General features: G+C 41.4%; 1 protein-coding gene across 3 annotated transcripts in view; it reads left to right on the top strand.

Annotated features, from left to right (window-relative positions):
* Positions 1-17,139, top strand: part of GABRA5 (gamma-aminobutyric acid type A receptor subunit alpha5) — a 59,987-nt gene that overhangs the window by 26,050 nt on the left and 16,798 nt on the right. For all 3 annotated transcript variants that reach the window (XM_035315300.1, XM_035315315.1, XM_035315310.1), the window contains one exon: positions 2,255-2,337. In XM_035315300.1, coding sequence (XP_035171191.1) covers positions 2,255-2,337 — 83 coding nt within the window. The remainder of the gene's footprint in view (positions 1-2,254; positions 2,338-17,139) is intronic.

Below are 17,139 nucleotides of genomic sequence, written 5' to 3'. Positions count from 1 at the left end.
AACATGTCAGTCTTATTATGGCTCTTGGACCAAGGTTTCTGAACTTACCAAGTAAATTAAATTTGCAATACTTAATACAGAAGATATAGCAATGCACAGGAAGGGTTGAAGGCTACCTTTCAGGTAACCGGTAAAGTAATTTTTATGAAAAGCATGCAGTTTCTGGACAGGATGCTGCTAGCACCAGATTGTTAAATTCATCCATGTAGCACTCTCAGTGACTGGCTTTGCTCGCTCTGGTGCCTGAGGGCAGTCTCCTCTGCAGACAACTCCATATTTTAGTGATTTTGAAATTTCTTTTATAAAAATAAATTCCAAGAACAGTTTTGCCTAAGGGCAGGTATCTCAGGCCTCAGTTACTTTTTTCTATAGTGTAGACTTCCTGTCTGTTCTTACAAAATGATACATTATCTCTGTTCTGAGCTGGACATTTTTTGCTTTATATGGTTTATTATCTTTATAACTTCTATTACTGTTTGCAGTTTGCCTTTTTCCCTCCCTGTTTCCCAGATCATCCTCATTATTATGATCCCTAGCCAACGATGCTATTACATTTCTGTGCGCTTATTTTGTCATTTCCAGCTGCTGGTAAAGCTCCAGAATTTCTGTGTGTTGGCAGTGAGTGGAGCTGTTCCCCCCAATTTATTGTCCACGTAGCCTGAGTGCCCCAGTAAGGCATCATTGTGTTGTATTGAATTGGACTGTCTAAGCACCGTGCCATCTGTACACAGACAGATTGTCACACATTATGGTCCTTTTGGATAGGAGCTCTCGTAGCAAGAGTACTCAGTTTGGTGTGGTAGCACTGAGTGTATATAGCTGGGCAGTCTGGCTACATGACTCTACTGTGATAGGAAAGGGTACTTCTACGTGCTGGTAGCAGGGTGTTTTGGATTTATTTGCAGAGATTTGTCCCATGGGGAAGCAGTTTGGTAAGGAACCAGGGCTCCTCTCCAGCAGAGCCCTGTGTTATCCTAGCACAAGGTAGTCCTTGGTGCTTTGTCTCTGCTCTGTAGCCTCTGAGATGGGATAGCTGCTTTAAGTGAGAAAGGCATATGGGTGTTCATAATGTAAAATGAGATTTGTGTCTTCATCATCCCAAGCAAACCATTTGTACCATGCATATATCAAAATGGCCTAATTAAAAATAGATTCTCATCGTGCAATGTGCTGCATACACCTAGTGAACTCAGCTTTGGCTCTGTTGATATGTTTGGTATCGGTATAACTGATATATTGCAGTGCTCAGAAATTTGCCTCAGACTTTTATTTGCATACAGCTTGATCTGTCTATCAGACATACCATCCATGGGATGTGTCGACTTTTTCTAAGGGTGTTTTCTCTCCTTTCCATACGTCTACTATAGCTCTAGATTTCCCACATAGTGGCAGGGCAGCCTGGGACAGAATTGTTTCCCCAGTCAATATGCTGGGGTAAATGACCCGATCATCTTTTCCTTACAGTACTTCACAGGATGTTGAACCAAAGTTGACTGCCTCCATACTACACGATTTGTGCAGAAACTAACTCCAGTACTATACACTTAGCTTAGTGGGAGTACCCAGAATACCCATTTCACTATGGCAATACACATACACAGCAGTAAGCACATAGCCAGGCTTTTTTTTTTTTTTTTTTTTTTTTTTTTTCACTTAGAAAAAAATGTATTTGGAGATGCCGTTACAGTCTGTTATACAAATATAGTAATTCTTATTTTGTATACAGCACTTTTCATTTGTTCAAAAGTGCTTTGCCAAAGACAGGCAATATTTCCCCCTTTCGTATGCTGGGAATTTGGGGTAGAGGAAGGTGAACTAAATTACTAGGTCCTTTTCAGTGGCTACGATAAGAGAAGTCGGTGCTTCTTTGTGTCCATAACAGTGCTTTACTCAGGAGTCAGACTCCTGGTTTGGTGGCAGTACCTACACAAACCAGATAAGAATGAGGTCTGTGGCAAAAGCTCCAGCACAGGAGTTCCTGCACGTACAAATAAGAAAGGGTGATCTTACTGAAACTGCCTGCATAAACAAAAAACAGTCCGTGAGGCTGAGTGGCACTAGATAAGACCCGCAGCATACGAGCACTGTTCTCAGCCTGGTTTATCTCCCGTTTGGGTTAGCAGGGGGGCTGCTGTGCTTTCAGCAGGAACCAGGAGCCATCAGGAAAAGCTTGCTTGTGTCAGCACTCACATGCAAAGGGCCTAAAGGGAAGGTGCAGATAAAAAATGATGGGTTTTCTTTTCCTCCCTCACAGACTGACCATCTCTGCTGAGTGTCCCATGCAACTTGAAGATTTCCCCATGGATGCACACGCTTGCCCGTTAAAATTTGGAAGCTGTAAGTTTTCTTCTCAAATAAGATACAGAAAAATCCCTTGCTACCTGGCTTTTCATGTTCAGTGGTGTCTTGTACAGGTCTTCAGCCCTTTCTTCACCCTCCCCTTTTAAGGCTGCTCCTTGGCACCCCCAGTCTGCCACCCCCACTGCTTCCCACTGCTGGCTTGCCATGAGTGTGCTTCATCTGTCACTGCTGCTGTTCAGCTCATGCTGGTGTGCTTCCCGGTAAACTGCGAGCTGATGTACCCATACCACATGCGGTGGCCGGCATGAGATGGAGGAGTAGATGCAGACCGTTAAGTTGATGGCTGTAGTTTTTGTGTTTGTTGAAAAAAATGCAGCTTTCATTGGAAAATATCAGATTGATTGTGCCGTTATGGTGTTTACATGAATCAGACTGTGGTGCATTATGTACGTTGCCTATATTAAAAGAGAACAAGAACATTAAAAGAAGAAAACTCTCTCCATTTGGCTTTAATAAATCCAGACCTGTATCTTGTTACATTATTTTGTATATACTTGTATATATGCACACATTATTCTAAACTGTATGCTGAATGATGATTTTCCCTCAATTCCAAGCCTCTAATCTACCATACTGGTGCCTTGCCAGAAGCTTACTTTAAAAATAACCTCAGGGGATCAGATGGTTATATTTAAATACAAAGCTCTTAATTAAAGTACAGATGAGGCTACTACAGTAGGCATTTTTTATTTCAGTAATCAAATCAGAGGTTCCAGGTGCAATCAGTGTCTCTAAAGACTTTTGAAAATTACCAGGCAAAGCATTTTGCTTGTCCCTGAAGCTACCTAGCTTCAGCATTTTTTTTTTTTTAATTATTATTTTTCTCAGTCATATCAATTTAGAGTCACTAATCCTACCAAGATAAAGCTTTGCCTTTATCTTCTGTATCTGCACTGGTTTAATACTGGCTATGCATTGTCTTCTTGTGATCATACTTAGAAGTAAAAACACTGTTTACAGTAATGATTACCAAATTACCAAGCTTAAGATGAACTGATTTCCCTTCCATCTTGCAATCCAGTTTTGTCTGAACAGCCACCAATATTTTTGCAAGGTCACTGCAAGTTCAAGTGTGTCTGTTTACCTCAAAAATTTTAACTTATTTCAAGGCCAATACAGATCCAGATACCTCATACTCTTTTACAGCCAACTTAAAATATATATATATATATAGGCAAACCATGCATTTAATTACAAACTTAAAAATGGAAAAGCGATGCACAGGAAAGTGTGCGTTAGGTTGTAGGGTTAAACAAAGTCTAATGGAAAAAAAAAAAAAAAAAAAGAGAGAGAGAGGAAAAAGAAAGAAAAATAAGATGTCCTTTCTGGTATTACATGTTCTTTACTGTACTGGTAATTTTAACCCACAGGAAAAATACTGAAAAGTCTTATTTTAGGCATGTGAAGGCTGAATACAGCTTCAATTCATGCTACGTGCTACACTCAGTAGAGAATTGCAGAGTAAATTTTATAAGCTACTGCAGGTTATCTTTAACTTCTTCCACAGTGTCTGGCATGGAGCCGTTTGGCCCGTGTTAGTCCATACTGGTGGTCTCTGCAGTAAGCAAATACATAGGGACAAGCTATCATCAATCTTTCAGCCTTGGGAATATCTGTATTATTGATCTGACAGCTCATTAGTACTTTATTGTAATGTAATATGCAGATGTTTGCACAAGTAGCAGCCAACAAGTCAGAGTTTATTGAATTAGCCCAGCTGTATTTTAGGAGAGCACAGTGTTTATTCGCTATTTCCAGCAACGCAGGTTTGCATTAAGTCATCTTCAAGCTTTCAGCAAGACAAACACAGAGGAGTTTGTTATACACAAGCACATGCACTTTCTGCTTAAGCTTTCCTCCCCGTCTTTCCCCAAAGGGTTTCTTTTTAATGGTGTACTTTCCAAGAAGGATTTTGAAAAGCCTCAAGGACTAGCATCAAAGCAAATGTTAAACACATTATCGGTAGAGCTGGGAGGGTGGAGAAGAGACGAATGCTAACGGGTCAGTGGGTGGAGAGCACGGGACAGCAGAACAAAGCAGCCAGCACAGGACAGATGCACAGGAGAAAGAATTCCCGGAAGCATTGGTGTGTCATCACAGACAGTAGCAGGTTATTATTTTTCTGGCTGCGCTTACTATAATTCAGCAGGCAAAAGGGAAAAAAACCTGACATTTCCTTCAATATTAAAGAGAACGAGTGTTAACTTGCTCACAGATATAAAGGTAAATGTTGATTTCTTATGTCCCATTTGACTGGGTTTTGCTGTATTAGAATATAGGATTTTTTATAGGCTGAGGCAGCATTATATTTTGCAGAAATAATTCAAAGCAAGGTCAAATACAGAAAAAGGGGTATAAAATTACATGTACGCACCCCCAGCCTAGATACCTGCCAGGCAGTTCAAACACCAACTGCAGAAGCAATAGCTCTAAATGCCCTATGGCATGGCATGAAATGCTATGCTGGCTAGAGGACAGAAGCTCAAGGACAGCTGCTAGTGAACGAACAGAGCAGATTTTAGATGTACGGTTCCCCGGTGCTTGCAGGTGGCCAGCCCAAGCCTGCAGGATGGCCAGGGGGTCTTCTCTGGGCAGTGTGTGCATAGAGGTACTCCCTCTCTGGGCTTGTGTCCCTGCTAGCACTAAGGCTACTTGTAGGAACCATCCCACTGGAATGCTATTTAGAGCTACCAGGGAGGTGGGGATGGTACGTAGGCACAGCCTCTTAGAGCAAAGCTCTGCAAAGAGGCTCCACTCTGAGTCAGGGGTGCTGGGTTTGGATGGCCAGGGCAGTCTGTGTGCCACATCACAGCAAAGTGGCACAATGTCTTCCTAGTTTCATTCATGGGTGAGTTCAAAACAAAATTCATAAAATCACAGAAAGGTTTGGGTTGGAAGGGACCTTAAAGCCCACCCAGTTCCAACCCCCTGCCATGGGCAGGGACACCTCCCACCAGACCAGGTTGCCCAAAGCCCTATCCAGCCTGACCTTGGACACCTTCAGGGATGGGGCATCCACAGCTTCTCTGGGAAACCTGTGCCAGGGCCTCACCACCCTCTGAGTAAAGAATTTCTTCCTTACATCAAATCTAAATGTACCCTCTTTAAATGTACCCTCTAGTTTAAAGCCATTGCTCCTTGTCCTATCACTACACTTCCTGACAAAGAGTCCCTCCCCAAACTCCTGTTGTATTTTTAGTACTGACCTGTATGTACTCTGAGTAAATCTGTAGGCCAAACAGGATCTGGTGGTACTTCCTTGTGCCAGCCATGTTTTCACAAGCTGGGTCTTAGCTTGAAGAAATTCCTCCTTGCCCTCAAGCTGTTTTTGGTGTGGGGAGGAGGAATTAGATAAGACAGCAAGGACGTTAGAGCTAGGAAGCTTTAATGTTTCACCTCTTCCACTGATAGGCCTTAAGAGTACATTAAAAGTATCATTCAGTGCAGTCTCCAAACCCCCATGTGTCACTGGGAAGGTAAGCATCATTATCACTAGGGCAGCTGAGGCAGAGAAGTTAATTGACTTTCCGTAAGGTCACACAGCAAATCAATGTCAGAAAAAGGATTAGACTCAACTTCTTTGGTTGGAGAGACAGATGTCTAATCCACTCGACCACAAAGGCCTCTGCCCAGGCAACTGACTTAACTCCTAAATCCCATTTTACTCATGCGTTAATTATATCAGTTTTACCTAGCTTGCAGGGTTGCCCTGAAGATGAATTAGTTAATTGCTATTAGTGAACATTAACTGGTGCTTTGACAATGTCAAATATTGTAATGTGGACTCTATTTATGGCAACTGCCTTTTGAAGGTGTGGTGTCTGAGTACATACATTTATCTTGTGTTGTGGAACAAATATATGCGTGAATCTGTTGCCCACTAGTCACTCAACTGAAAAAAAAAAATAAAAAAAATACTACTATTTTTAGAGTAAGTGGAGATTCTAATGAATATTCTGAAAATAATGAGATCCCCTAGCTCACAAGAAGTGCTGTGGAAAAACAGGCCTGGCTTTTCTTCCTGATGAATTTCATTTGGCCATGCGGATGGAGAAGATTGATTGTTGTAGATTGAATAGAGAAATTGCAGACTGTGAGAAAACAGTGCTAAGTAAAATCTGTAACATCTGAAGAAAGAATTTAATATGGTTTGAGTACTTCTTCCTTTTTAACAGCTAATACTGAGTCATGGTGTCTTTTGTGGTCTTTGATAACGAAAAGTTCACAGGCTATTTGTATAGCAGAAGGCATGCTCAAATTATTTTGCTCAAAGGTGTCTGGTGAATTCAGAGTAATGAGCGGGCAAGAGGTTCACCAGCATCCCAGGTATCTTATTCCAGCAGTAAGATAGCTGTAGTAAAACTCTCACTGTTTACAAACTATCCATGCACCTACAGCTGCTAAGAAATTTCTCCAAAAGTCTTTTAAGAAAATCCCCCTGGTGGTGAAGTTTCTTCATAATTCTCAGAAATAACTGAGATAGATCTGAGGTGAAGACACCTACAGGGATTTTCTCAATTTTGTGCTTCCCCTCATTAGCATTTGTGAAGCTGGAGAACTGCAGGTATGGAGGGACAACTTCAAAACAGAGTCTGCAAAACAGACTTAAATTCATTTCTAGTAAAGTGTGATAAAGAAAGGCTCAAAACCTATGGATAAAACCCTTCATACAAATAAATAATAAAAACAAACAAACCAAAAACCCACAGATGTTGATTTTAGGACACTGAAAGAAAAGGGAAATGACTCTTCCGTAGGTTTTCACAGGTTGGTCCCAGGGAATGTTGGAGCTACAGGCTCAAATGGAGAGGCAGAATTTTTCTATCACTTGCCTTTATTAGCTGGCCAGAAGAGGTTCCTTAGTCTTTTCCTGAAAGTTGAGATAGGCAATAAGGTGTTTTGAAAGTGTTAGTGTCTGCTTTTGGAAATGGCACATGGAGGGAGCAGGGAGGTTCTCTATGAAATGCTAAGTGACCAAATTCAAGACTAGGTTGAGATATTGTGGTTTAAAGGAAAAGTCACTTAATATAGACATTCAAAGTTTGGCCTTTATGTGGTGTACAGAAGCTTTACATGAAGTCAAGGGAGGCATGCTGCTATCTCAGGTAAAGTCTTTTACATTTTCCTAAAGTTTATCACTTCTTACTTAGATACCTACAGTGCAGTGGACACCTGAGTGACTAAAATAAGGTGAAGCTAGTTGAGTACTAAAATTGATATATTTTAGTATCAGAATATATTAGAATTTGATACATTTCTCAGCTCCCTCCTCCTACCACATATTCCCACTGGTTACCAACAACCACTTTAGCTGTAATTTGTCTCTGCTAATTTTAAGTCGTTTAAAGACTTGGTCTGTAGACATGCTGGAAGAGATGCTTGTGACAGTGTCAAACAATAGCAATCTAAACAAGTGGCTTGCACCTGCATTTTAATTTTACTTAAATTTAAGTAGTAAAGCATAGCCATCTAGCCTGAACTAATTTATCATACATGCCTTAGAATTAGTGGAAAAGGTGGAGACCACCTAATGGTAATTGCTGTTATTTGTCTCTAGATTCCTTGGAATTGTGGACACATGACTAGCCATGGGACTGTGTTGGCTGAAACCCACTCATACAATCTTAGGGATTCACAAGAGCCAGTAGGCTCCACTAGACTTGCCCAAATCTGCTGTGGCTCTTCTCTGTTCTGGGATGTGGAAATGCTCAGCTCCAGAATGAACAGAGTGATTTGCCTCATATTGAAAGCCTTACATTGATAGTGAAACATTGGAACATGGACAGGATGGGTCTGTGACAATTTTAGATAGACAACTGTATCACAGTTAGTTGTCTAGACTCCCTTTATGGCCACTGAAAGGAAGTAAGTACTTTTGTAGTACAGCTCATTAGAACTATTTTTGACTACTGCCTAAGGATGAGATGAATCATATTTTAAAGTCCCTATTTCTCTGTAATACTAACTCAGATGTAGATAAGTACATTTTGCCTTGGTCAGAGAAACTTAGAAATACATGTAGCTAGCTCAGAAATAGATATCTCTGTTATACACAGTTGCTTCTGTTATCTACCGTTGCTTCTGTAGATCATTTAGGTGTTGCATATGTTGGTAGCGAGCTTTTGTATTTCTTATAGGTACTCCCTTAGTTATTTATGTTGGGTCACATTTTTTCAAGGGGTCTTAATAAAAAAGTCAGTAATGCTCTTCTGTATAGAGACAACTTTACTATTTCTGCAAGCATCTTATAGGAGCTTTGCTCTTTATACTACACCGAGTGGAGCAGATTATACCAATAATTACTTCTGTGATCTTACAGGTGGCACAGCATAGCCTGTACTCATTTCAAATACACATCTACAGCAACATAGATACCTCTTCAGTCCAGCATTTTAAACAGTCAGTGTTGTCAGCAGCTTCACAAGTTCCTTGTGTTCGGTCCCATACTCAATATGGAGCAATGCAGCCTGGAGCTCCCAGAGGGCAGGAGATTTAAGGAACGTGGTGCTTAAAAGGAAATACTATAGTGCTTGAGTATTTCAGAAATCTAAGAAGCCTTTCTCAAGATAAATCTGCTTAGAATTTAAAAAGTGGGCTCCTGAGCCTGGACTGTGTGATTCATATTTCCACAGCAGCTATTATTACGGGACTCTGTCCTTGAGCAGCACTTACCAATAAATATGTCCCTAACTTCTCATTTGCTTGTTAGGTTTCCCAACTAAGTGGTACCTGTTAGTGTGACAAAAGTGAAAAGGGCCCTTTCTAAAAGCTCCCTAAAATTGTCACATTGGTCAGTTTTCCTTCACCTGCAGCAATGATGCATTCAGGACTTTCCAGAAAAACTTGGAGAACCTGTTAGTTTCCTCCGAGGAGTTTGCAGTCACTGTCATTAATTAATTTTTCAAAGATTTTATCACGTATACTCAGGTCTGCACCAAGAGAATTTTAAAAATACATTAAAAATGCAGCATTTGCTACCATCTCATCCTTTGGGTGCGATTACTTTCCTGTGAAACACTGCCTGGGTTTGGATCAGTCAGTTCCTACTTTTTGTGATTGTCTGTTCAGATGCCAGTCACTTTTTCCCCTTAGGTTCATAATAGAGTTGAAAAGAGAAGTCAGAAAGAATAAATGCCTGGAAAAAGTCTTCCCTGTCCCGCTTGTAGTCAACACAAATGCTGGGCTGCAGTGGCCATGGGCTCGGCTCCCTCCCAGCCTGGAGGGCTAACATGCAGGCAGGATCATGGTTATTGAAACAGGGTTTTGTATTTGTTAGGAGTGCTTCCCCAGGGCTCAGCTGGCATCTTCTGTAGCTGCTTGAGCAGCTGTGGCTGAAAGCTTGCAAGCCTCCTGCCTGGTGGCTTGCAAGCCTCCAGCCTCTTCATCGGGAGGTGGCCCATAAACAGCAGGCTTTTCAGGAGGAAAAGCTTGACTAGCATCAGCTCAAGAAAACAGAAGTTCAGGCAGGGGGAGGAACTAGTGTGGAGATACTCAATGACATTTTTTTCCCTCGCCTGAAAGAGGTCTCGATGCTGTAGTGGCGGAACAGTGTGGAGATCCAGGTGCTTTGCTGATGATACAAGCATCAGCATGTATTTCCCACTCTGGAGATTACATCCCACATTTAAAGGCTGCGCAACTGCCTGATTGCAGGAAAACTGTGATTCAGTTTGAGTTGTCAGCAGTAGAAAATAACATGCAGATACTCTCTGCTTCATGAGTTTAAGGCATCTATAGCTTTCAAATGCATCTTGAGTGCAAACCTGTAAAGACGTTACTTGGCCAGTAATGCCCCCAAAAGCACAGTGAGGGCTTAAAGTCGCCAGCTGTGGATCACAGGTTTATGCCACAGGTAAGTGAGATATTATTTATAAATGGGACAAATGGGTAACAACTGCTCCACTGCTTCACATGCCAGGTTTTTAATGGCTGTTGTTTTCTGAGGTGGCTGTTTCTGTGGCTTGTAAGCATTTCATAAATGCTTCTGAAATCATTCTCATGATACTGGTGTGAGGCAGGTAGGTCTCCTCTGCCTGCATTTTGCAGGTGAGGATGAAGGAGGCAAAGAGCAATTACAGTCTCTTCTGAGCAAAGATAGAGTGGTTCATTACCTGCTTTTATTGCCTCTGTCGTTATGGGTCCCTAGGTTCAATTAGAGCCTCCCAGTGCTACAGCAGTACATTAATGACTTGCCTACAGCTTTGGGGGAAAGGAAAAACAAAAAAAAAAAAAGCTACAAGACACTGCTGAAACTTTGATTTCAGTTTCCAGTCTGGCAGCTCCTTCCTGACACCTCGGTCTCTCGTCAGCCATCAGTCCTCCCTCCAAATTGCCAGGTCCCATGTTAGACTCATCCCCTGTACTGAAAGCCAAGTTAGCCCACGCTGTGATTTAGTGCACACTGCAGTTTGAGGTCAGCAAGTTTCTTTAAAATAAGTAGTCTTTTTAGGTTGCCTTTGGTAAAGAAATAGAAAGGAAGAAGGAAAGCCTGAAGGGCAGTCTTTTTTTCCCCATTCCCATACCACGTCCTCTGAAAGTCTGCTCACGTCCAGCCTGTGCTACCAGCTAGCCGCTTTGCCGAAAGCATCCCAGTAGTAAATCTGTCAGCAAAGATGAGATCCTTCTCTCCTAAATTTATATTTCTGCAGAGTAAATATATACAGCTGAGCTAACCACTCTCACCCCTCTTATAGTCAGGGGAGAGAAGCAGATATTTTTACACTCAGGTTAATCTCCTCCTAAAGCAGATGACTGAAATAGGTCAGCTGATGGCTGTCGATAAGGAAATGTTTTACTTGTGTGCAGGGAAGATGAATAGTTAAGTGCCTTTGGGCCTGGGTCTCTGTTGCCAGAGGGGATGGCTTTCCAAAGAGGGGACATTTTAGTGCTGTGACGGACACATGCATGCAAAATGGGGCTTTCTCTGATGAGCACCAGCTCCCTTCAGAGGAGCTCCCAGTGGAAAGGGCTTTTATCCACCGCGGAGTTCAACAACTGATGGCCTTGGGCAGTTCTGTGCCCATTAACAAAACACTCCTTTTGTGTTCATTATGAAGGGAAATGAAAAAGCCTCCATGATACATCAGTGGAAGGTGAAGGGAGGGAGGAGGAAGAGCGAGTGTGCAGCTGCCCTCACGTGGCAAACCAGAGCAGCCCCCTTCTCCTAAATACCAGGCTATGCTGTGACCCCACAAAGGAGCCTAGTCACAGGCTGAAAAAGCTGGAGTCGCTTCCAGAAGGTCACCTCCAGCTCAGTGTCGGGAGCAGAAATAGAAGCTGTTCTGCTGGGTCTTCACACCAGCACTTGTTCTCAGGGCTGCAGGTGCTCCTCATTCTGCACTGCTGCCCTGAAGGGCCCTGGAGCAGACGATGCTCTTCAGAGTTTCAAGTAGCCTTGCGTGCCTGACATTTTCAATCATGCTGCAGCATGTGATGGTATACGAAATAGTGATATGCCTGCCAAAAGGCTGGCTTCCAGGGTTCAGGAAAACCCAGCTAAGTTTGAGCCTTGAGGCTAGCAGCTGAGGATGGCAATGGGAGGATCTGTTTTCTGACCTTGGGGTTTGGGGAGTTTTCCTGCTGCTGATCTTTAAGTGACTGCAACTTGGGCATAAAGAATAAGTTCTGGTGGTTGTAGTCTCTGAGCAGTGTTGAAGTGTTTGAACAATAATATTTCAGCCTACTGGCTCTACCTGTCTATTGATTATACATTCACACCATGTTATTAATGTAGCAGTACTTCTGAGAGTTGTAAATGTCTTCATTAAGAGACCAGTTTCAGAAACAAAGGCATATATTTAGTTCTGCAAGTAGTCCCAATCACTCTTGGCTGGTTTCAGGTCCTACTGATGCATAAATCATGATGCTCTGAATGGTAGCTCAGTAGATGTGCTGCCTGTGAATGCCTGGTGCCACTGAAGTGGGTGGGACGAACTTCCTTTAATTATGGTAAAGTCATGGTTTCACTCCATGAAGTAAGTTTTGGCCAAAAATACCATGTTTTTGAATGCACCCTTTAAAACCTTCTAAAATTCACTCAGCATTTCCCAAAGGAAAATGAAATTTCTCAAAGGAAACCCCAGCAATACTCCTGGAGAGCTGATCTCATTAACTTTGCTGATATTAAGCAGCAGCTTGCAAAATGAATGGACCAGTGCAATCAAGATTGCTTACAGAGTAAGATACTGTGCAATGTGAGTAATGGTGTCAGTCACACTTTGGAGGATACTTTTATTTGCTTTGCAAAAAGTAAATTAAATCTCTAGCGTCTTCCTCATGACCATGCTGTTTTATCTAATGAAGCAGTTAATATAGCTGCCTAATATAGTGATTGCAAATTCAAAGTTCATTAAATGTTACTATGGCACTCAAACTGGCCAACCAATTTGGAACTGCCATATGCCAGGCCTACAAAGACCAGCGTATGGTCAGGGGGGTTCCAGGATATTTCAGATTTTTAAATGTCATCCCAGCACATCCTTCTGCTCGGTTGCTGTATTACTCTTGCAACAGATATTTTTACCAACCGTAACAGAAAAAAAAAAAAAAGAAAACATCAAGGCCTAAATGCCAGATTTTGAGCCCTTCCATATGAAAGTCAGTTGTACAGCCACAATTACATATGGTAGAGAACCGATTCTTGGATTAGTTCTAGATCAAGACAACTGAGACTAAATCCCAAAATAAAGGAGGATGTTGTGTTATAAATGCTGACTGCAGTGAAAGGAAGAAACGGGAAGGAGTGTTGAAAGGAATAGGCAAAAAAAAGGAAGACTTCACCTGCTCCCTAAAGTCAGCTCTCAGATGAGAGCAGGCACTTTTGAAAAAATTACCTGATGCCTCAGAGCATGTGGACTTGAAATAACCCAGCAGTAGCCCCTGTTTAGTCACCCCTTTCAGTCCACCCACGGTGTGGGTGGCATAGGTTAGTTGTCTAAACGTGCCCAACCTTTGCCCTTTTGATGTGGTCTAGGGTGTCCCACTGGGAAAACTTTATCCGTTTGCTGTTCTCTTTCTCTGAGCAGAGCCTGGGGATCCTATCTCTGGTTGGTATGCCATGCATGAGGTACCTACATTGTCAGATTTCACAGCAAGGAGTCAGTTTGCAGTTGCAGTCCCTGTGCCTGGGGAATATATGCACTGCTCTGATGGCTCCCCGTTGCCATGTGGGCATGCAGGATGGAGCAGCGAATAACCAGCAGTTCTGGTGGTGACACTGCCTGTATGGGGGCAAATATGCACATCTCTCTGAGGGGTAGTGCTCCGGTTGCCAAACTGGCTCTCCACAGTGATCCTTGAGAGAAATTCTGCATTACTCTGCACAGCTCCAAGCTCAGGGCTATTCTTAAGTGGTGTAATAGCATCCTGGTAGGGTCCTGTGGTTGGGTGAATTATCAGTGCAACTGTTCGTTAGTATTCATATTACGTTCATCATTGGTATGACTGTGATTTAGTGTACCAGCTTGCAAATAGCTAATTTATTGTATTAAAGCAGTCAGCAGCCTTGCTTATGCTAACCATGAATCACACCTCCAAAATTACAAAGTTTCTTTCAGGCAAAATCACAAGGCTTTTTTATCCCTTTGCTCTATGTTTTTTGAGCTCTATGGTAGGGTCACATTTAGAGTTTTCCCCCATGAACTGGAATTTCTAAAATTAAGTAGGACCTTCCACCTGTCACTTGCTTTGAAAAGCTGAAGGAACTCATAAAACTCTGTGTCTCAAAACAAATTTCACAGGCATCTTCAGTTCTGTATTTCTCACCACCTTGTGGGTGCACTCGGTGTTTCCATTTAATTTCCAAGCCGTAGACACTTCTACCACATTCCTATTCCCACCTTTTCCTAAGGTGACTTATAAATTACATTCTGAAACAGAGTCATTTCGATCTAACTTAGGGCTTTATTTTTTCAGTAATGATCAGTACTGTATATTAGTGTTGCTTAGTAATGAAGTCTCTTGAGACCCGTCTAGCACATTTTTTAAAACATCCTATTCCATTTCCTGTGAATGTGAAAAAAAAAAAAAAAAAAAAAAAAAAGAAAGATCAAATAAAGCTTTGTACTGGGAAAACATATAAAATACTGGCTATATTATCAAGATATATTTTTATTGTAAGTTCTGGAAGGACAGAAACAATGATCATTTTAGTAAGGCCAAAATTCCTGCTATTTCACAGTCAAGGGTGCCCTTTTATCTTTTCTCATCAATTTCATAGAGGAGTTGTTTATAGAATCACAGAATCATAGAATATCCTGAGTTGGAAGGGACCGACCCATAAGGATCATCAAGTCCAACTCCTTGCACCGCACAGGTCTACCCAAAAGTTTAGACCATGTGACTTAGTGCACAGTCCAAACGTTTCTTAAATTCAGACAGGCTTGGTGCAGTGACTACTTCACTGGGGAGCCTGTTCCAACGCGCAACCACCCTCTTGGTGAAGAACCTCCTCCTGATGTCAAGCCTAAACTTCCCCTGCCTCAGCTTAACCCCATTCCCACAGGTTCTATCACTGATGTTTATGGAGAAAAGGTCTCCTGCCTCTCCACTCCCCCTCGCAAGGAAGTTGTAGACCTCAATGAGGTCCCCACTCAGCCTCCTCTTCTCCAGGCTGAATAGGCCCAGTGACCTCAGCCATTCCTCATATGTCTTCCCATGTAGGCCCTTCACCATCTTTGTCGCCCTCCTCTGAACACTCTCCAACATTTTAATGTCCTTTTTTTGTCCTTTTAAGTTTAAGTCCATGACAATGATTTCCTCCTTGTAGGTCCTCTTTTGTCCCATCTAGATGATATTGTGCCATTGTGCCATATATTTCCTTCTGAGTTTTTCATTTCTCCTCACATTTGGGGCACTGTGCCCCATTCTGATATCCTCAGTACAAGAAAGATAGGGACTTTGTGGAACATGTCAGGTGCAGGACCACAAATATAAAGGCTGGAGCATCTTTCATAGGGTGAGAGGCTGAGAAATCTGGGACTTTTCAGTCTCAAGAAGAGAAGGTTCGGGGGAATTTATTCCATCTGTATAAATATGTCACAGGAGGGAATGAAAAGGGGAGAGACAGGCTTTTCTCAGTGGTGCCCAGTGATGGGACAAGAGATGATGGGCACGAATTAAAAAGCATGAAATTACATCAGAACACAAGAAAACATTATTTATTTATTTTTTTTTATTTTGAGGGTGGTCAAAGAGTGGAATAGGTTGCCTAGGGAGGTTGTGGAGTCTCCATCCTCAGAGACAGTCAAGAGCCATGTGGATGTTGTCCTGGACAACTGGCTCTGGGTGGCCCTGCTTGAGCAGGGGTTTGGATTGGATGATCTCAGCATGTTCCTTCCAACCCCAACCACTCTGTGATTCTTAGTGACTCTCATTTACGTTATGCTTCTTGTCCATGGCACATATTCAAAGTCATTCATGCTGTTTATCAAGATGCTTAAGCTCATGCCAGTTTAAATGGTCGGTTTTAATTCCGATGATTTCAGGTCCCTTAAGTAATTTCTGTGACCCTCAAACTCCCACAAGAACAGCAGAATTCAGCATCACACTATGGAAAAGTCTTGATTTATGCTCTTAGTCATTGAATAAGTGAATACATTTCTCTTAGAATTTAAATCACTGTTTTACTTTAATAACTTACTTTTATAAAAAGCTATTTCCCCCTAGACCCAGTCCATGCATATTTAGAACTGTTTGGTACTTTTATTTTTAAATTTACATTTTTACTTGATCTCTTCTTCTTCCTATGGAGTGATCTCATTTGTACATTGATTCATTCTCATCAACTCAATTTAATAGGAAATTCCAATTACAGAACTCAAATCTAGCCTCAGCTGTATAGACACAAACATTGAGAGTGCTGTGTAATAAGGTAAAAAATATTCATGTACCAACGAGGAGAAACCCAGACTGAATTTCGGAATTCAAGCTGATACCTTATGGCTTCTTAGCAGCGCTGTTTTACTGCCTGCAGAAATCTGCAAGATTGTAAATCTGGATCTCTATTGAGTTATCTAACGGTCTCTTCTAAGTGAGTCAAATACATAGATAAAGAGATGGACATAGATATTTGTTTGCATATTGATATTAGAACTAGAGTTTCTAAAAACAACTTATGCACAGCATTCACAATCAACAGACTTTGAAAGGGTTAGAAATGCTTCCAAAATCAGGCAGTCTGAAAATCCTGAGGTGTGTAATAAATATGATGGTAAAAGCTAAGAATGTAACCACACAGCTGTAATGAGTAAAATAGAAAACAAGCTGAGAGTCAAATTTATACAGAATCTCTTTAGGTATCTCTAAGTATATTTCTAAAAGAAAAATTCCAGCACAGACTGTGGCTAAACTGTTTAATTGTGGAATGCAGCTCAAAAATACAAGGTGCGCATCTGTACACACAGATCCCAGATTTCAAATGCAGGCACTACTTCTATGGCTTCCTGTGAGTTGTATCAACAGTTTTGGGAAGTGTTTTGGGGAGGATTATTTTCTCCTAAAATATTTTATTATTTTCTGTCCTGTCATGTGGAAATGAAAACTTACTGGCAGACATTAGTGTGGATTTATTATTATTATTATTATTATTATTATTATTATTATTTGTGGGTGATGATAGCTTAAAAAACTCCTAGAAATACATCTGAGTCCCACAGACCTGAAGTTTGGGCTCAGCCATCCATATATATATATATATATATATATCCATCAATATATATATATATATATATTTTTTTTTTTCCTTTCCCTGGACTTTATTTCAACGTAGAAGAAAGCAAA

The sequence above is a fragment of the Oxyura jamaicensis genome, chromosome 1 (assembly GCF_011077185.1).
Source record: "Oxyura jamaicensis isolate SHBP4307 breed ruddy duck chromosome 1, BPBGC_Ojam_1.0, whole genome shotgun sequence".
In the NCBI taxonomy this organism is placed as follows: Eukaryota; Metazoa; Chordata; class Aves; order Anseriformes; family Anatidae; genus Oxyura; species Oxyura jamaicensis.
The sequence above is the reverse complement of the archived record's forward strand: the minus strand, read 5'-3'. Positions and strand labels throughout refer to the sequence as shown.